The sequence below is a fragment of the Tiliqua scincoides genome, chromosome 15, assembly GCF_035046505.1.
Source record: "Tiliqua scincoides isolate rTilSci1 chromosome 15, rTilSci1.hap2, whole genome shotgun sequence".
Classification (NCBI taxonomy): domain Eukaryota; kingdom Metazoa; phylum Chordata; class Lepidosauria; order Squamata; family Scincidae; genus Tiliqua; species Tiliqua scincoides.
Window position 1 is genome coordinate 4,859,399 of NC_089835.1, and position 20,597 is coordinate 4,879,995.

Sequence of the window (20,597 nt, forward strand, 5' to 3'; positions counted from 1 at the left end):
AAACTCCAAGGCAAAGGAAGGAGGACCTCACCCTGCAGTGCAGGATTAAACAGGGAAACGGACAAGAAAACTATTTGGCAGGCTAAGGGGGCCCTCTGGTGGCCATAAGCGTAAAACAGGAAAAGGAGCAACATTTTTCAGGTATAACCCACCTGACAATTAAGTCCATCTTCCCTGGATCAGGTAAATGGAGGAAACAGAGGGCAGGATTCAGGGAAGCACAAAAGCAGGGCACAAAGACAGAAGCCCTTGACGGCTGCCTGATACAAGGCAGCTGCCATCCTATTCATTCCACCTCTTATCATGAGGTTTGACCGCATTCTCAAAACTAACAGGCAACAATAAGCTCCTCCCTTCCACAAATCAGGCTAAAACCCCCTTAAAAACCATCTAGGCCAGCAGCTGTTGGATGCCCCTTCCTTGTTTCTGAAGAGAAGCCCCGTTGTCTGTCCGTCTGACCAACTGCCAGTCCCAGGGACAGCCACTGCATCCAATTATTTGTCCCATTTGTTCAGCTTCATCCATCCATCATCTCCTCTCAGCTTGGAGCTGATGGGGCTGCTGTGATGTCATGGAACGTGAACGGGTCCCTAAAGTGGTCAGGGGGACAAAATGAGAAAGCACAAGGGGGCCACTGTGGCAGGAGTTCAAGAAGAGTAATGGAGGCAGGGACTGCTCAGTGTTGCACAAAAATAGGGGGGAAGATCCAGAAGAAGGGCTAGGCCGACTGAGAAAGAGGGTTGGGGGAAGGCGGAGACAAGGAATGGCTGGGGCCAAAGAGAAACAAAGCCTGCAGAGGGGGATATCTGCTGACAAGGGAAGGATTCAAGCTGGAGAGTAGGAATCTGAAACCCACATATTCAAACCCCTCATGCCTCCGCCTGGAGGTTTCCAACCAAGTAAGGACAAGAAGCACACGTACACAAGGCCACCGGTTTTTGTTTCGTCCCCTGACATTGTTTCTTACAGTGAACCAAAAAATACAAGAGGCCGCCCAGTCCCAAACAGAACAATCTCACAAGACCCCCCCCCCCCGGGGAGGGGGGGCAATGGGAGAGAGCAACCTCACATTATGGGGAGAGATTCTCACAGACCGAAGAAGTCAACTGGCAGGGCTGGCACCAAGGAGGAACGCAAACTGAAGGAGGTGGCAGCGCTTAAGACGACAGATGCAGCCATGTCACAAGCCTGCAAATTAAACTAAAGGCAAAGGGTCTGGGTTGGGGGGGGATGAAAGGGGAAAAGCAGCTCAGAGTTTTTAATAAGTTTGAAACTCACCAACACTGTGGCATGAACTGCTATTTTTAAACTCAATTAGGACAGCAGCTGAAGCTATTTCATGCCACGGCCCGTGATCAGCGCCAGAGACCTCTCATTTAGGCCAACTAAAGGGGCAGGCGGGGGGGAGGGGCTCAGGCATGTGAATCTGCTTAGGGGAAAAAGGGATCACATGGGTGCATTGCCCAGCCCCACAAATCCGAGTGGATGTCACCTGTCAGTCACATTCATGTTCCAGGTAGATGTAGGCATATGCCAATAAAAACATAACCCCCCCCTCCAGGTAACACAAGAGTATCAAAATGTAAAAGGAACACAGAGAATTGCGGCTCCCAGCACTCCCCCGCCCCTCAGGCCCTCCCCCGGTGCCATCAGCAGTTGCCAGTCACAGCTTAAGGCAGGGGGTGGGTGGGTGGAGGAGGGAAGGACCGACACGGAACACGACCCCCCCCCGCCAATGTCTCCCGGAAGCAGCATCAGTCGTTTGTTTCGGGGTCTGTCTGGGCCATGTAGGCGTCGAGTTCGGCATCCAGGTGTCCTTTCGTCTTTGACATGTAGGCGTCGAGCTGGTTGTCCAGCTGCTCCTTGGTCAGCACCGGGCGGATAGACCCTCTGCCGCGCCCTCGGCCCCGCCCGCGGCCACCAAAACCGCCCCGCCCTCGGCCGGCCATGCCACGACCTGGATGTGGGGGGGAAAAGAAGAAGGCGTTAAGCACCTTGACGCGGGGCTGACGCAGGGAGGAATTTTAGCCATGGCCCCCCTTCATGCAAGGCTCTGCTCTGAAGACTTCCCGGCTCCTCTGAAAGTCCCCATTCGAAGAGCTGCCGGGCTCTGCTTGGCCCCAATTCACAAAGGCAAAGGGAAAGAGGCGCTGCCAGGAACATGTGAATGAAGGAAGCCGAGTCGGATCTTGCAGATTCTGGCATGGAACCACCCCGCCAAGAGATGCCCCCCAGAGCCGATGGCAAAGTCACCCCGATCAGGTTTGGGCACCTACAAATCAGTCTCGCTCACCTCTGGCGCCAAGTCCACCACGGCCCATGGCTCCTCTGCCAAGCCCGCCTCTGCCGGGCCCACCTCGCCCTCTGATACCGCCTCTTCTCAGGCCCATTCGAGGAGCTATGCCGCGGCCTCCCCGAAGTAAACCTTGTCCTTTGGGGGGGGGGAAGAAGAGGGGGAAAAAAGTCAGCTTCTGAGCTTTGGGAGAATCAGCTTGGTGAGGACCGGAGCTCCAGCAGCAAACTCCAGCTTCTTCTGCATCACACATTTTGTCGTACAAAGCCCTGAAAATGTTTAAAGTGCCTGGGATGAATGGAGTGGGATGTTTATGTTCCTGCCAACAAGTGACCACTTCAGGATCCCTGGTTCCTTTGCAGTTCCCAGGTTCCCCCAGGGAAAGCCACACCAGCCAAGGACGTTTTGCTTTCCATACCCTTCCTCCCCACCCCAGTTACCTGCAGTTAGACTGCAAGTGTGGGGTGAGGATCCTATTCAGTTTATATTTGTATAGTACCCCCCTCCCTCCATTTAAGGAGGCACTTGAGAAACAATATATTGCTGCGCAGCAATAGGGCCTGCTGAGTTTGAAAATAAGAGTGCTGGCTCCTCCGTACAATCACAGGGACCAGAAACTTAGAAACTACTGCTTGCTCTAGGAGGCCAAACTTTATCTCTGTGACTTCACAGCACAAGCAAGGAATACACAGAGATCTGATGAAGGTGGCTGGGTGTTTTCTGTTGGATGGGGGTGAGGTTTTTGTGGCCTCCCCCAACTGCCTGCCCCACAGATCCGGTGTTATTAACCATGTGCCCCACCCTCCTCACTGCACATGCCTGGGGAATTCTGGTTCGCTTAAACTGAGACTTTTCAATCAGCAGCATGGCTTCACAGCGTGAAAGCTTTTACTTGGCCCAGTGCCATGGCAACAACACAGGCGCTCTGCCTTGCCTGAACATGCTGAAAGTGGGGACGGCTGGGGAAAAAGAGCACCAGATGCAAGGTGCAACTGCACCCCAAGAAAAGCATGGGCTGGGCAAGGATGGATCAGGAAACAAAACCAAGCAGAAAAGCTGCTCCCTCGCTGCAGGAAAAAGCCACCAACCACTGCGCAAAGCAGTGGCCTTGGGTGCCAAGACACCTTGAAAGGTGGCATTTGGGAGGGGCTAGAAAAGTCCTGGTTTAAGCCACTGTTCGTAGTTTGTTTGAACGCAAGAGCTGTGATCTAAACCAGGGGTGCCCAAACCCTGGCCCGGGGGCCACTTGCGGCCCTCAGGGAGCCCCCGGTCTTCAATGAGCTTCTGGCCCTCTGGAGACTTGCTGGAGCCCGTGCTGGCCCAACGCAACTGCTCTCAGCATGAGGGCAACTGTTCAACCTCTCACCTGAGATGTGGGACAAGGGCTTCCTCCACTACTTGCTGTTTCACATCTGTGATGCAGCAGTGGCAGCGAAGGAGAGGCTGGCTTTGCTTTGTGCAAGGCCTTTTATAGGTCTTGAGCTACTGCAAGACCTTCATTCATTCATATAAATTCCATATAAGTCACATACATTCATTTATGTAAATTTATTCACATTTTAAATGTACATTAATTCTTTTTTTCTCCCCGGCCCCCAACAGTGTCAAAGAGATGGTGTGGCCCTCCTGTCAAAATGTTTGGACACCTCTGATCTAAACTATGGTTTAGAAATTAGGGTACCCAACAGGGAACCTACACTAATTCTAGTTAAGCCACAGAAATCCCGGTTTCAGCTGGTACTCAGAATGGTTGCCTAAACTGATGGAATGCTTGCACCCAGCCTGCAAACACCCCAGCTTGGGAGGAGAAGAGAGAGAGCGCAAGGGCTTGACGGGCTTCGAGTTGTCTGAATGACCCCCAAATATCCTAGTCTCCATCAAATATTTCCCCTGCCCTCTCTCCATCAAAAACTTTGCCAATATTTCTAAAAGCCACTGAAAATATAGACTGCAACTAAATAAATTACGACCACAAGGACACCAATTTGACGCGTGTAAAACGGGCCCCTGCGGAAGAGAAGGTGGAAGAGGTCAGTGGACTGAAGAGCAGCACAAGAGTCCATCCATGTTCACATGTGCTCCACAGGGTACTTTTAAACACACACTCACCTCTAAGGGGAATACCTCCACGCAGCAGGGCTCTTGATCCTCGACCACCACGCATGGCTCCTCGGGGCAAGCCTCTCTGGCCCATTGGCAGCCCTCGGCCCCCCAACATTCCACGAGCCAGAGGTCCTGCTGGCCGGCCCAAGCGTGCCTGGATGTTGCTCTTTCCCAGGCGCTGCTTCAGACTCTTCTGGAAGAAGAGGGTGTTAAACAGGAAAACGCCACACACAGGTGACCAGGGCAAGGTGCTGGGCGGGGGGAAGAGAGTGAAAGCGCGTTGTGCAGGGCCAGCAAATCCCTTGCTCAGTGCAGCGAGGCCTTGGGAAGGAAAGGATCAAGCAAGACCGTTCGCAAGTGGGAGAGCCAGGATAGAGAAGGTCGCTGGGAAAGGGGTGTGCCTACAGCACTCTGCCAGGTGGGTATTGACGTCTATATTACCTACAAGATAGTCTGGCAGTTCAACAGAGCCCTGGCTGTTGAGTCAAGGAAGAGCCTGCAGTATAGACTCCAGTATAACAGCATCGACTCCAACTGGATGGCAAATGCTTCATGGCTTTAATGCCACATAATGGGAAGTGGGGCAGGGAGCGCTATATTTGCAAGGCTCCCATTTACAAATATCATGCAGCCCAATAAGTAGTCCTCTGGAGTCCTCCACCAGACTTCCCTCTGGTGCCACGTTCGACAGAGGGAACGCCTTCTCCCTCTGTGGTGAGCAAAGGCACCCTGGGTGTCACAGGGTTCGGATTTTTAAACCCGCAGACTTTCCTAGTTCAAAAGGTGGGATTTAAGTTTGTGACTGGGTTTTCCAAAAACCACCCCAAACCAGTATAAGCGTACCCAGTGTACGCAACCCTTTGGCCAAGAATGTCAGAAAATGGCCTTGCAGTGTCAGTCCAAGTACCTGGAATTCTCCACAAGAACTGAGCAAGCAAACGTGCTCTGGGGCTGCAAGGAGATCAATTCCCTGCCTCTACCAACCCGAGCAAACAACTCTGTCAGAACTGAACAGCCTCTGCCGCTATCCCTGGTAACTGGGCACAGAGGAACTTTTTCAAGAGTGCTTCTCTTACACTTGGGTGGGGGAGAGTAACTGCCTCTCCTCACTCCAGCACAGTGTATCTCCTAGCGGCTGCTTGCTCGAGTTCTTTGGCATTTGTTTTGATTGTGAGCCCCTTTTGGAACCAGGAACTGTTTCGTGATTCGATTTGCTCTCTAAACCGCTTTGTGAACTCTTTAAACTGAAAAGCGGTATACAAATGACAACAACTGGCCAGAGGAAATAAGGGCTTCTGGGGCGTGCACGTGCAGCTGCTCAGCAAGCTGCCGTGAGAATCATTTGAGCAAGAGGAGAATATCACCATCTCTAAGTACCGAGCCTGCGGTGGCCTACTGACGGAGCACACTGCCACCTTGGTGAAACTCAGCAGGGCTCAGACGGCTCAGTGCCCAGGTGGGTGACTGCCACGGATGCCGCCAGAGGTTCCATGATGAGAGAAGGGGATTTATACATGTACCAAAGGAACCACCCAAAGAAGAGATGAGGGGAGGACTGCTTCCATACGGCTACTGCTTCCCGACTCCCAAAGGCCCACCCAACACCTCTTGCTCCTGTGGTCTGCCGCGGGCAGCTCCTCTACACGGGCCTCTCACCTGCTTGAGCTTTAAGGCAGCCTGGACAGAAGGTCTGTTTTCCATCTGCTGTGCCAGCCTCCTGTTCCGGGCACTGGCTAGCTGCTGCTGCTGCATGGTGGCCCGGATGTTGACGGGAATCGGCTGTTTGTTCTTCAGCATGTTAGTAAAGCTTCAATTTCGAACAAAACGGGTGGTTTAAATAAAGAAAGTTGAATTACAAAGCATCTCAACCGGCATTGCGTGGCCCTTTTAGATAGCGGGCAGCCGCGTTCCCACGGACCATTTTCTTTTAAAATGCAACCACGTGGTACGCCCTTAAGATAATTTTTTTTTTTTAAACAACGAGTTACGGATTGCCTCGTTTTCCGGGAAAAGCGTGCAAGGACAGGACATTCAAGAGTCGTGGGTTAGTGCAGTATATTAAAACCGAGAAATCTTCGTAAGAGAGTTAATGATTTCAGAAGGTAGGAGGTGAAAATGCAAAAGCAGGAAGCAGAGATGGTGAAACACGATGAGGAAGGGAAAGAAAAGACCGGCAGAAATTTTAACACAGACTGCAGATGGTGGAGATGGGGAGATTAAGGGAGGAGCTCTGCGGTGCCTCCATGCTGCCGAGAAGCTATACTGCCCTTAAAGATCAAGCTTAATTTAGCAGAGTCAGATACAGAGCCCATTTATGGTTACAATCCATCTCACAAAATTACAGCTCCTGGGGTTATCCAGGCCGTCCTGGTCACCAACGGCTATGGAGTGAACATTCTGCATAGTTTTTCTGCCTGCCATGTCTCTGATGCAGGAAGGATTTTTTCCCATGGCAACTGAAACTACCCTCTTAGCAGAGCCTACGAACAGGCTGTGTCACTGGCAGCTTCCTGATTTTTTTCTGCGTATTCCAAAGTATGGAATGAGGCAAAAATTTCATACAAGGACGCAGGGGAGAGTTTCTGGTGCTGCAGGACACAAGAAAACTACAGCAGGGAGAAGAGGAGAATCAGCTTGCAGTGGACAATTCAAACATGCCACGGGATGCCAGTTTCCTTCATGGTCAGGTCTGCCAACAGGTTGCAGGTTCCACAGCCAGGCCTGACTACAGCAATAATTCCTGCAGCATCTCCAATCTGTGGCTAGCAAGAGACTGAAAAGCCCAAAGCCTGCTATCACTGCAAGCAGTCTCTCTTTATTTCCTCCCCCCATGGTCTTGCCCCCCCATCCTGACCAGGGGGTATGACACAACCAGAAAGCCCACCAGCCTATAGTACAATATGGCCCCAGAGCCCACAAGATCAACAGGAGACACGCAGATGGCTCTCCCTGCAGACAACACTAAAAAACACCACAAAACCTAGGGGACTTTCCTTTGGACAAAGACCACTTCCCTTCTTCACCTCAGGTATGGGTCTCCCTACAGCAGTGCTGGGACAAAATGGTCTTGCAGAATGGGGGGGGAGGAGGCATTCACAGGCTACCCAGTGGAACTCAAACTTTTTGACAAGTGTTCCACAAATCTGATGTGGTCACCTGTGTGTTACGTTACAGCACACACAGAACTTCCTGTGTCAAGGTGGCTTTACCTCCTCTACCATGAGTGGGGGTGCACCATAACTACCCAGAGGCTTTCCTGCTCTAGACAGGCCAAAACCACCTGCTTCCTGCACCATGCATTGGCTTCTCCTTTCTAAACCTTAAACGTATTTTTAAAAGATATACATAACCTACCCCATATGTTGTTTAGGCTTTTAGTAACAATCATTACCAGCTGCCACGATGCACAACCTCGACACTAGAACAGGCTGACTCTCTTTTGTTACAGAAAGGCCAGAAGACCAGGCTGCACTTTTTCAACAAGCAATTTTCCATTCCTGTGCACAACACACCTGTTTTCAAACACTGACATTAGAAGACCAGCTAGGAGCTGGATGAGAACAGCTGCTCGGACAATCTAACCCCTCCCTCTTCCGGCCTGCCTTTGCAAGAGCATGTTAAAGGACAGCTGGACGGGTTAGCCTGGCCGGGCAACTATGCACAGAAAGGCAGTACACCAGAAGCAAGCGTCACCTGTTAGTTGGAAAAAGTTGCATTCACAGACGTGCCGAAAGGGAGAGAAGGAAAGAACAAACGTACAGAGAGCATGCGTAGGAAATAAAGCAGATGATGGATGGAGCGTGGCGCTAGCCTCTTACAAGGCCCAAGGCTGGTGCCAAGGAGCCCTTGGGCAGATCAGAGCAGCTGGCTGGCTACCTGCCTCTTACAGGCCAGACCACACTGCCACGTGCGTCTGCCTCGGACACAGCAGCCGGCCTCCCACAGCTGAGGTCACATGCTACCACGCTGCAGGGGGGAGGGGTCACCTATATAAATGTGAACACATGTGGAAGAAAGAGGAGGGCGCGAGGTTTTTGTTTTTTCCTTAAAACACATCCCACCACATTCTCAGCGTATTATCAGACAGACAATCTGGCCCCGTTAACCTCGTATACCATCGTGCGCTGCGGGGTTTTAGGCAGGAGCCAGCCGCCGCCCCTGCTTGTCCGCATCTGGGCAGATTTAAGCCAGGGCAAGGACCCGTGACGGTTCTGGATACTGAACACAGTGACAATTAAGCAAAAAAAAAATCTGTAAAAAAAAATCTTATGAGCTGAAGGTTGCCGTTGGGTTCCTCACCGCTCGTTGAGAGACATCTTGGTGGTACTCTTAAGCACAACCTTCGGGGCAGACTGCGTAGCCATCTCAGGTCCCCAGAATCTACAAAGAACAAGGAAAGGCTGGGTTAGGAAGGAGCAATGTTTGCACCATTCTCTTCTGCCAAGGGTCTCAGAGGGGGGTCTGGATGGATCCCTGGGGCCAGAGAAACCCAGTTTGCTTCCCCATCCATTGTGCAAGAGGCTATTTTGTAAGCAGTGCTCCTCTTACACCAAGAAGGGGAAGGGCAACAAAGCCTCTTTGTCCTACCATAACATATTTTCTAGTGAGTGTTTGTTGTTTATGTATCTCATGTTGGCAACCTTCAGTCTTGAAAGACTATGGTATTGCGCTCGGAAAGGTGGTTCTGGAACAGCGTCTAGTGTGGCTGAAAAGGCCAATTCCCTTCCACACTGGGAGCAAGTGCAGTCTGTCCCTGGTCTGTCTCCCTGGCTATGGGCCTTCCTTCTTTGCCTCTTAGCCTCAGACTGTTGGCCAAGTGTCTCTTCAAACTGGGAAAGGCCATGCTGCACAGCCTGCCTCCAAGCGGGCCACTCAGAGGCCAGAGTTTCCCACTTGTTGAGGTCCACTCCGAAGGACTTCAGATCCCTCTGTTTATGTATAGGCACATAAATATTTCTACAATATACCAACAATACTGTACTGACTAGGCAAGTCTTTGGCCTGATGCAGCAGGGCTCTTAAGAACAGAAGAATTCTGCTGGCCCACCTAGTCCAGCTTCCTGTATTTCACAGTGGCCCACCGGATGTCCAATTGCTATTTATTATTGTATCCCCAGTGCTAATAATTACTATTATTTACTAATATGGTTCATTTTATTGTGTGGCTTGATCCTGTTGCATAAGTTGCCTCAAATTCTGGCAAACAGGGCTAAATCAAATCACGCGTGGAGTTTGCTGCCTATCCAGAGTTTTGCTCTGCTCCCAGCCTATCAAGTGCCACATAGAAACGAGGGCCCTTACAATTAAACAAAAAACCGATCACACTCTGTCAGGAGACGGTGCACGGACCCATGCATCAGCCTGCAAAGAAGGGGGTGGGATTGCACTTTTGCATGCAGTCTCCCCCCCCAAAATAAAAATAAAATAGGATACTGTTTCTCAATGTTTGACCTCTGCCATACCACTTCACGCGGTCCACCTATTTGAAGGACCGCCAGAATACCTGGCGATGACATCATCACCAGTTATTTTTTGGGTTGGGAGGCCAGGTGCATGTGACAAACACGAGCAAGAGGCTCAGGGCGGACGGGAGGGTTTTTCGGAGCCAGAGAAGCAAGCTTTGAAGCTCTGCCCGCTAAGCCACACCTCTTACTGCCGTCACGTTCCTGATCTCGTTGCCAGGGGTCTCGCAAGTACCACAGAGGCCGCCTCAAGGACCACTGGGCTGGACAGGCTCCTAAGAGACACTCCAGCCCAGCGGCTCTCTCCAGAGCGACCAGTGTATACCCTCCACCGTACCACTTCACAGGATCCACCTGTTCAGAGCGCAACCGGAAGTGCCAGGCGACGACACCATCGCCAGTTCCTTCTGGGCTGGGAGGCCAGATGTGACGCCAGACACTGGTGGGAGGCTCAGGGTGGGCTTCGCGAGCACTGAGGAGCCCGCCTGGCGCTGTGCCCTCCGAGCCGAGCCACCCACCTTTGTGTCGGGCTGCTGGTGTCGCGGCTGGGTGTGGGCGCCACTGGGTGGACACTCAGAGCAGCACTGCAGGCCCAGGCCCTTTCCTGGGAGGCAGCACTGCCAGGGGCTGCCCCCAGAGTCATAGGCCAGCCTGGCACAGACAGCAGGGCCACGTGGGGGGCGTGACCTGGGCTAGCCAAGCCACACCCTTCCCCCACCACAGCCCAGGCAGTCACGTGCCCCCGCAGAGGCCACGCCCTCCTGGAACGCAGCCCCGGGAGGCCACGCACCCTATTCGACCGCAGCCCCGGGAGGCCACGCCCCTGGCCCAACGGCTCCCGGGAGGCCACGCCCCCTGGCCCAACGGCTCCCCGGCAACGGCCGCCCTCACTCACCGCCGGGGGCGGGGCTCACTCGGCTCGGCTTGCGGCTCCAGGGACGACGGCGGAGGGAGGCTCCGCTCCAGCTCAGGCTTCGCCCGGCCTCCCCCTCCCGAAGCCCCGAACGCGAGGATGGTGGCGGTGGTGCGGCGGCGCCTTCCACAGCGCTCCCCTCCGTGCGGCCTCCCAACCTCTCCCCCTCAGGAGCCCGGCAAGATGGCGCCGCCGCCCGAGGCACGCGCCGCGCATGCGCTGACGTACCACTGCGCATGCGCCACGCCCTGGGGGTGGGGAAACCGCAATGGAGATGGGCGGGCTTTGTTGCACATGCGCGGACCTGCTGCTCCCGCCCGTTCACGATCCGCTCGGCGATTGGCTGGCTGAGAGCTCAGGGGGCGGAGCTCGTGGTGGCCTTTAAGTCTCAAAGGGCCTGGAGTGGGCGCTGCTGTGGCTGAAGGGAGGGGGCGTGGCCTCGGATGAAAATGGGCGGAGCCTCCAGGTCAGCTTGAGAGCTCTGAATGGGCGGAGGTTGACTAGAGTAGGCGGGGCTTGGTGAAATATTTAATGAGATTTATTAATAATAATAATAATTTTGTAGTATATTTCTATTATATATGTATATAAACATATATTTTTATATTATAATATAAACATTGTACAAATACATATCGTATTATATAACATTATATATAACATACATATGTTTATATAATATTTATATAAATATTTATGTTTGTATAATGTTTATATAATAAATGTTATATATAAGCATTATAGATATTTATATAATGTTTGTTATAATTATTAACTTATTATTATTAACATATATATGTAACATAATACATATAATATATAGCATTATACATATTTGTTTGTTATAACTATTATTATTAACGTATATATATATAAAACATATAACATATATAGTATATAATATATAGCATTATATAAATATAAAAATATATATGTATGTATGAATATAATATTCATATGATTATATATTAAAACCTAGAGGCTGCTGCCCCTGTTAAATAAGTGCAGCCTGAGAGCCTGCACTGGCCCCCAAGGCGGCTCCTTAATCTGTGCCTTAGGCTGGGGTTCCATGCCCACCTTCGGAACTCCTCTAGCGTTTGATAACACCAATACATATGACAGCCTAATCCTTTCCAGAAGTGCGTCCCAGTAGGAAAACCCAACCCTCTGAAATATTAGGGCTGCGCACAGATTTATGTGCCTTGTATACCAGTATACTCCCTGCCCAGGAAAAGAGGCAAAGGATCTGGCTAGTGAGGTTTTTTTTTTTAAATGTATACTCTATACGTCACCCATGAGGTGCCACAGCTGCCCACAAGGTGGCAAACCTTTCCCCAATCCTGAGAAAAGCAATTCTAGGATCCTGCTTGTTGATTTACACCCTGATCTCACGCTGGTTTGCTTGGAGGTAAAATTCAGCTTGTGGAATTGGTTCCTAAGGAAGCTTGTGTTGGACGGTGGCTCTAAAGATGGAAAGACTCTGGAGAATGTAGATTAAAGGAATTTGTCTGTGGCAGACAAGTCTCTTATCCCATTTTTCTTTAACCATAAAAATTAGAGCTACAACTTTAGATATGAAAACCTTTCGGTTGACTAAAACTGTGCAGATTCCTCCACTTCAGATTTAAAGAGAACACAAACATTATAAACACAGAGGACCAATTCCAAGTACTGCATGCATCACCGAAATAATTGCACATTCTTCCCCCTTACATTCATTCCTCCATCTTCCTTTTCTTCATTTGTTGGGGCCCTGGTGTCACTGTTCATATTGCAGGCCTCTTGGGGCAAAGACCTGGCCTCCCATTCTTTGCAAAGTACCATGTGTATGGATGGAACTATAATTAAGTGCCTATAAAAATTGTGCCTGGGACTGTGTCATCTTGGAATGATTTCACCCGCAGGAGGACATGCTTCACCGGCTGTGATACCTGCTATGACACAGGGGTCCATTTGATCTTAAAAAGAAAAAAAAGAAGGCTTTTATCCAGACTCTGGTTTCAATGTTCTTATTAATTGCTTAAGCCTGCAGTTTTATACTCATGTCACTGGGATATAGGTAATTGTTTTAAGTGGGACTTACAGTTGGGTGATGTTTCCTGCCACCCTGTGCACACTTGCTAGGGGCAAAGTCCCAGTGAATGCTGTGGAAGTTACTTGTGAGTCGACAGTAAAACCTGGCCGATTGTCTAAAATTCATATAACTGTCTCTATGATCTCTATAATGAGTTGACTAACAGAGCAGTCCTATGCACGTCTATGCAGACATCCATTTTACTGGGTTCATTTGGACTCTAAGGTAAGCATATATGTTACTACAGCCTAAGGCGACAATCCTGTGCACAACTTACATGAGAACAAGTCCCACTGAACTCAATCAGACTTACTTCTGAGTAGACATGCACTGTAAGATATATTAATTTGGGTGATGTCCATCAATTCTTCAAGGTCCATCAAGGTCCATCAAGATCAACTGGGATCTCCGGGATGGAATTAACTGGCATTGAAAAAAATCATGATTGGCAACCTTCAGTCTTGAAAGACTATGGTATAAGCCTACAGCACCCGGTATTCCTAGGCGGTCTCCTATCCAAGTACTAACCAGGCCTGACCCTGCTTAGCTTCCCAGATAATGGTATAAGCCTACAGCACCCAGTATTCCCAGGCAGCCTCCCATCCAAGTACTAACCAGGCCTGACCCTGCTTAGCTTCCGAGATCATGGTCTAAGCCTACAGCACCTGGCATTCCCAGGCGGTCTCCCATTCAAGTACTAACCAGGCCTAACCCTGCTTAGCTTCCAAGATCATGGTATAAGCCTTCAGCATCCAGTATTTCCAGGCGGTCTCCCATCCAAGTACTAACCAGGCCTGACCCTGTTTAGCTTCCGAGATCAGACGAGATCGGGCATGTGCAGGGTAAAAACATCCAATGCTTCTCCATGAGGGTCCCTATTTTGCCTCTTACCTCCTCCACCTGCTCATCCCCCCCCCCCCAGAGAAAACACCAGATCAGTAGCAGAATGGATGGCTTTAATAATAGGAAGCAGTGCTGTTTGGGGAATGGGTTACGTGGCATTTTCCTCGAAGCCAAGTGAGAAGCCGTAGGACAGAAGGGGACCACGGAAGGAGTGGCAGGCGAGACGCAGGGCTGCGTGAAATTGGCAGCTGCTTGACATGCCTCGGGCTTGCTCCAAAGACATTCAGGTGTCTTCCCAGAAGAAGGTGTTGCAAGCCATGGTTAGGACTGCCACCAGAACCACAAACTCTTGGAAGTCGACCTCTCCGTCGCCATTCTCGTCCAGGTCGCGCATGATCTTGTCCACGGCTTCTGTGTCCTTCTGAGCCTGTAGTGCGACGTGCACGGAGACAAGAGGTTCATTCATAAACATGCAGCCAGCCAAGCGTGTCCGTCACCTATTTTTCTATTTTCAGGGAGCAGAACCATTCACAGTGTGGGTTCTGTGTCCCACATGCTTCATCGTGCTCTTTCCCCTCTCTAATCCATTTCATCCAACAAACTCTTTTTTGCTTTTGTAACTTTGGCAACGCAACAATGGGCATTACTTTGTCCATTGGGCATTGGGCAGGAGGTCTGACTCAGTTGGTAGAGCTGCCGCCTTGTATGCCTGAAGATCTGAGGCTGCCGGTTCGAAACAACCGGAAGTACCCAAGAACTGACAACACACTGATATACTGATGAGCTGACCCTCAGTGGCAGAGAGGAGTTGCCCTCAAGTGGAGCGTGGGAGGTAAAGGGCCAGAGAGAGGCCAGACCAGGAAGGAATCCAGCTGGAAGGAGGAGTTCTATGAAAGACTAGAACTATTCAGTTGTAAAAATCCCTATGGGGGTTTAGAACAGCCTGCCTATGCAAACCGCCTTGGATTAAAGTCTGCAGAGAAATCTGACGACCAGAGAAAGGCGGTATATAAATACCTGTATAAATAAAATAAATACTTTTAAGCTGCTGGATTTGGAAAGCTTTTTTACAGGCATAATACCAGCAGATGGCAGGAAAACCGAACAGTATCTCTACCCCGCCGAGCTGAGCACCTGATACACAAAGCCCCACCAGGTTTGGTGTTGAGAGATTCGGTTCCTGTTTTGGAGCAAGGCATTCAAGCGATTTGAAGTTCCGGTTCAACGCCAATGCTCTGAACCGGTTCTCAGGTTCAGGTTTGATTCCACTGCCTGATTTTCATAAGGCAAAGCAAAATACAGCAAGTCCTCACTTAAAGTCATTACCTTCAAAGTCGTTTCGTTAAAAAGTTGATGAGAAAAAAAAAAAATCAGTTCCTAGCTGGGGCCACTATCTTGTGGAGTCTGCATGTTCTTCCCATGTTTCTGGCCTAGAAAGCTCACATTTACTTCAGTGTTTAATATTAAATGTTTTGGGTCTTTACAAGTTTGGTGACTTTTTTGTTTTGGTGATTTTTTGGTGACTTGAAATGTTGCTGTAGGTAACATAATTCTTGTTTACCTACATCCATTAGCCGACGGTGAAACTGGTATCATTATAAGTTGTTGGCCAACAGTCTTGGCCAACACTTGGCCAACACTTGGCCAACAGTCTGAGGCTAAGAGGGCAAAGAAGGAAGGCCCATAGCCAGGGAGACAGACCAGGGACAGACTGCACTTGCTCCCAGTGTGGAAGGATTGTCACTCCTGAATCGGCCTTTTCAGCCACACTAGACGCTGTGCCAGAACCACCTTTCAGAGCGCGATACCATAGTCTTTCGAGACTGAAGGTTGCCAACTACTACAAGTTGTTTCACTGAAAGCTGTTGCTTTCCAAGAACCCATCGACAACTATAAGTGAGGACTTGCTGTATTTCCGGTCTGTGCCTGTCTAGCTTGATACTGTTGGCGTCCATCATTGCATCATCGCTTAATTTCAGTCCAGGCTGCCTTGAATGCCCTTCCATGCCAAAAGGCCGGGTATAAATTAAGAGAATAACAGTGATCTGGCCACCTTCGTGCACAGCCCTCCACAGAGTTCAAAGCAACAGGTTCCTGCCCCAAGGTGCTTACAATCTGTAATTCAGCCCGGAGAGAGTGAGTATAGTGCTATACTCAAGCCGAAGGACCTGGGATTCATATCCTGCTTTTGAGGCCTGAGGGTGGTTTTGAGCCAGTCACTGCCTTGCAGTCTGACCTCCCTCAATTTAGGGTTGGAGAAACCACGTATGTTGTTTGAAGCTCTTTGGAGGAAGGGCAGAATGACATATGGGAACATGAGAAGAGCCCTTCAGGATCAGACCAGGCTCTGTCTAGCCCGGCATCCTCTTTCAACAGAGGCAGTCAGAAGCTTGGAGAAGAACCAAACCTTCTACAACCTTCTACTATCTCCTACTCATGGAGGTTCTCTTCCACGGCTTTGCCTAGCAGCACTGATAGGCTTGCGCTCAGTGGAGATCTTTCAAGCAGAGGCTGCTGGAGATGCTTTAGGAGGGTAAGATGCTACAGGTAGGGGGTCAGACTAGATGATATGGTAGGTCCCTCCCATGATTCTATGACAGGGGTGTCCAAAGTTTTTGGCTGGAGGGCCACATCATCTCTCTGACACTGTGTTGGGGCTGGGGGGGGAAGAATTAATTACATTTAAAATTTGAATAAATTTGCATAAGTTTACATAAATGAATATATTAAAGATGAACTTATAAGAATGAATGAAGGTCTTGCAATTCAAGGCCTATAAAAGGCCTTGCACAAAGCAAGGCTGGCCTTTCCTTTGCTGCTACTACTGCATCACAGACATGAAACAGCAAGCAGTGGAGGGAGCCCTCATCCCACAGCTCACTCGAGGTCAAACAGTCGCCCTCACGCTGAGAGCAGTTGTGTCGGGCCAGTGCAGACTCCAGTAAATCTCCAGAGGGCCAGAGGCTCATTGGAGACTGGGGGCCCCCTGAGGGCCGCATTGAGAAGCCTCAAGAGCAACTTGTGGCCCAGGGCCGGGGTTTGGGCACCCCTGTTCTATGATAACGTTGTGGCAATTGGGATGAAGCAGTGCCAGATATAGAACAGGGAAGTTGGTGCAGACCAACGGACTCCAAGGGCAGAATTGCACATGGAAAAAGGAAGGGAGGGTTATGGAAACTAAACAGATGTGGAGGTGCTGAGCGCGGGGAGAGCAGCTCAGCCTTTGCATAAAGGGCAAGTGGTGGGGCTGAGCGTCCATCCAGGCCGCAGAGCAAGTAGGTGGACAGAACGCCCCCCTCACCACCAATCTGCTACCTGAGATGACAGCTCTAGTTGGCCTTGGGGGTGGGCCAGACCTGAACAATGCCAATTGGTGTCCCCTCTTAGCTTGTGATATACTCTGGGGGAGACAAGGAAGATGCTCTGCTGTCCTCCCTTTTCCATCCCCTCCTCCTCTTCCTTTTCCAGTCCAGGGAGTGGCAGGAGGAGAAAGGACAGTGAGTGTGAGTAGGCAGGCAGGGTTGGACACTCCCTGCCAGTTTGTTGCCTGAGGCAACCATATCAGTTGGCCTCAAGGATGGGCCGACCCTGTCTTGTGACCTGTGGCCTGCAGCCCAACAGTTCCCTCCTCTGGCAAAGCATGGCAGTGGTCCCTATTCCGAGATCCACTGTCCCCCAGACCTAGCTGGTCACTATTGTGCTAATAGTGCACCTCAGCTAAGAAACCCCCCCGCTGGACCAGACCAGACCCACTTTGTCACCCCTACTTCCCTTTGTCCCATTCCCCAGGGATCTGTCATTCAGAGACAGATTTACTGCAGCCCTGTAGGTTTTCTAGAAAAACGTTATAGGGTCGGAGGCCACATATGGAATGACATATGGAATGCAGAGCTCGCGTAATGCTGCCAGTGTGGGACCCGTACCTCCAAGAAGCAGCCCAGTTCGTTCTGCAGAAGGTCCTTGAGCTCCTTCTTGCTCAGCTTATATTTGTCGCCCTCCTTGCCCGAGTAGTTGTGGAAGATGGAAATCAAGCTCTCCATCACGGTCTCCAGCTGCGAGGCCATTTCTGGGAAGTGGTCCACCAAAGGCCTGCGAATGAACAGAGGTTAGCCCCACGGTTCTGTGAAATATAGCTGAGCGCATGCAACGGTTTTGCCCGAAAAACAGCACATATAAGGAGATGACACCACGTATTGCATCAGGAGCTGCTTCCTGCTGAGCCAGGTTCTTGGTCCGTCCAGCTCAAGCACTTTTGGGAAGCTACTTTCCAGAACTTCAGACAGGGGTCTTCTCCAAGCTGTACCTGGAGATAATGCCAGGGACTGATCCCAAGATCCCCTGCATGCAGACCCAACTTTCCATGGAGTTACAGTCCATTCCCCAAGTCCCTTCTGTGGTCACATGACAACAAAGTGAAACCCACATCACTGCCGATCATGTCTATTGGGCTTCATTTTGGTATGGGGTGAAAACTAAGGGGTTGCACAAAAGGGATTTTTTTTTTCTGAGAGGGGATCTGAGGGGAGAGAGAGAGGTGTCCCACCATGCTGGCATTCTTAGGAGTTTGAGAAAGAAGGGACAGCCAGGGAAAGGGTGCATCACCTGGTGCCCCCTTACTTTAAGGCCTCTGGTCCCCTCCCAAATTTCACATCCACAGTCCCCTCGCCCTGAAGCCAGCAGTTACAGCCTCTTCCTACTGGCCTTGTTTCTAGAGCTGTTTGCCTTATTGAGCCACCCCACCTGTACGGGCAATTAGATCCTCTGTCCTCACCTGGATTGGGTTCCCCTGGTCGCAGCTACCTCTGACAAAGTCAGTCCAAAATAGCTGGTCAGTGACTTTAAATAAGATCAGAGTGGCCTGCCCTCCCCTTCCTTGTCCCTTGGGATAATTCGATACCAGCAGCTGGACAATCCAGTTTGGCTGGGAACTGCGCAGACACTGTCCGAATTTAAAGGGACAGAGATGCCAAGAGGGTGGGGTGTGTGTATGTACATGGGATTTGGGGGTGTGTGTGGCTGCTCAGCTCAAGCTACGCACAGAGTGGAAAAAATGCGAGCCTCGCAAGCAGAGCCTATCTCATCCGCACCCACCTGAATGCACGATATGGGTTTCTTCCAAACAAACCCACAGATTTTGCAACGCGGCTGCCCAAATTCTGTAGCAAGAAGATTCTGCAACTGGGATACAGGAAGCAATTTGCTTGAGGTCTCGCAGACCTGATTCTCCACAAATCCAACCTGTACCTGGGCCGCGTTGCACTTCAGGGGACGGCTTCAGCTTTTGGGAGCCCCTGAGAAGAAGGCCCTGCGAGGGCCCTTCAATGGCGTGTCCCGTTCCCCCCCCAGGCTTTGAAAACAGGCCCCCTCCTGTGCTGACAAGGAACAAGCCTGGTTTGTGTCCTCCAATTGGTTGGTTGGTGGGCAACTTTCAGTCTCGAAAGACTATGGTATAAGCCTACAGCACCCGGTATTCCCAGGCGGTCTCCCATCCAAGTACTAACCAGGCCTGACCCTGCTTAGCTTCTGAGATCATGGTATAAGCCTACAGCACCCGCTATTCCCAGGCGGTCTCCCATCCAAGTACTAACCAGGCCTGATGCTGCTTAGCTTCCGAGATCATGGTATAAGCCTACAGCACCCGGTATTCCCAGGCGGTCTCCCATCCAAGTACTAACCAGGCCTGACCCTGCTTAGCTTCCGAGATCAGACGAGATTGGGCATGTGCAGAGTAACAGTTGCTGTGTTTTGTGTCCTCCTCTGTGCTGTCAACTGCAGGTACCACAGAGGCAGTGAACAAGGTGGGTGATGGCTAGTGGCTACGAAGGCTTTGAAAGGGGTGAGAAAAATTCTTGGAGGGTAAGCCCATCACTGGCTAGTAGTCTTGCCCAGCTAGATGGAACCTCCAAATCCAGGGGTAGTCTAGCTCAGAATACTAGTTACAAGGAAGCAATGGTGCCAGGGGGAAAACCTTTTCAGAGGCATGCGCTTTTGGACTAGATGGGCTGTCATAGGCCTGATACAGCCAGGCTCTTTTGGCGTTCTCAGGTTCAAGATCTATTTTAAGGCAAGTGTCTAAGAGGGTTCCAAACTGGGAAGGTAAGAGATATTGATGAGCCTAAACTGGAATGGATCCCCATTTTTAATGGCCTGATTGAGTGGGGAGATCCCACATACACTCCCTTGGGTTTCTTGACGGAGGAACAGCAGGATTTAACCGTAATCGGCAACGACAACCATAATAGTAACAGTATTTTCCTGGTAATCAACCAGGAAGTCAGATTTGTCCTGGGTAAACAGGGGGCTTTGGGGAACGAACCGAAGTTCTGCCCTGAGAATGGGAGCCATTTCTTGGAACCTCAGCTGTGGCATACTGGACAGGCATTCTTGCTTGAGAGGAGGGGGCTTGTCAATGCACGAGCTATTAATACCCGGGTATGATTCTTCGGCTGTCACTGCGGCATTGTCCGAGGAAACATAACCCGTCCTTCCGATAAGAGGCAGGCGATCGGGTGTCTGTGCCAGGTCTTGCCAGACAATGGGCGCTTTCGGAGGAACGTCTCGGGTGTCCGATCCAAGGCCCACCTGACTGCGGCCGACGCGGGTATCAAAAGAGGCCTTGTTGAATGAAAGAACATTCCTCCTTCAATGGTTGCTGTGGAAACCGGGGGGGGGGGCTGAGAAACCAGAGACCCGCTTGAACCTGTGCCAAAAGGTTTTGATGAAGCAGCTTCAGGCCTTCTTACAGGTCTGAAGCCGGAAGGAAGAATAAACTGTCCTGGCACAAATGATGGATGGGATGCCAATTAAGCACACACGCTGCTGGCCCGGGATGGGGTTTGCCAGCCTTCTCGGGCACAAGTCACACCGTTCCGTGCCCTCCCAGGCCCTGAGCTGGAGTGACTTTGTGCC

At 50.7% G+C, this 20,597-nt stretch overlaps 2 protein-coding genes and 2 pseudogenes across 3 annotated transcripts; all 4 read right to left on the bottom strand.

Annotated features, from left to right (window-relative positions):
- Window positions 1-935: 935 nt before the first annotated feature.
- CHTOP (chromatin target of PRMT1) lies at window positions 936-10,974 on the bottom strand. 2 transcript variants are annotated; one of them, XM_066610266.1, is made up of 6 exons: window positions 10,754-10,974; window positions 8,696-8,776; window positions 6,053-6,203; window positions 4,403-4,586; window positions 2,294-2,431; window positions 936-1,957 (listed from the first exon to the last, which is right to left on the bottom strand). In XM_066610266.1, exons 2-6 carry the CDS (start codon window positions 8,758-8,760, stop codon window positions 1,755-1,757), a joined length of 741 nt encoding a protein of 246 aa, XP_066466363.1. In that variant the 5' UTR covers window positions 8,761-8,776; window positions 10,754-10,974; the 3' UTR covers window positions 936-1,754. The 2 variants fall into 2 exon arrangements, with proteins under 2 accessions (XP_066466363.1, XP_066466362.1); XM_066610265.1 differs by having other exon boundaries at window positions 4,403-4,589.
- A 2,611-nt stretch (window positions 10,975-13,585) lies between these two features.
- LOC136635328 (5S ribosomal RNA) lies at window positions 13,586-13,704 on the bottom strand (annotated as a pseudogene).
- A 258-nt stretch (window positions 13,705-13,962) lies between these two features.
- On the bottom strand, window positions 13,963-17,752 carry S100A1 (S100 calcium binding protein A1). Its single transcript, XM_066610287.1, has 2 exons — window positions 17,612-17,752; window positions 13,963-14,115 (listed from the first exon to the last, which is right to left on the bottom strand). Exons 1-2 carry the CDS (start codon window positions 17,750-17,752, stop codon window positions 13,972-13,974), a joined length of 285 nt encoding a protein of 94 aa, XP_066466384.1. The 3' UTR covers window positions 13,963-13,971.
- Window positions 17,753-19,314: 1,562 nt separating this feature from the next.
- On the bottom strand, window positions 19,315-19,434 carry LOC136635329 (5S ribosomal RNA; annotated as a pseudogene).
- Between the last annotated feature and the right edge of the window lie 1,163 nt (window positions 19,435-20,597).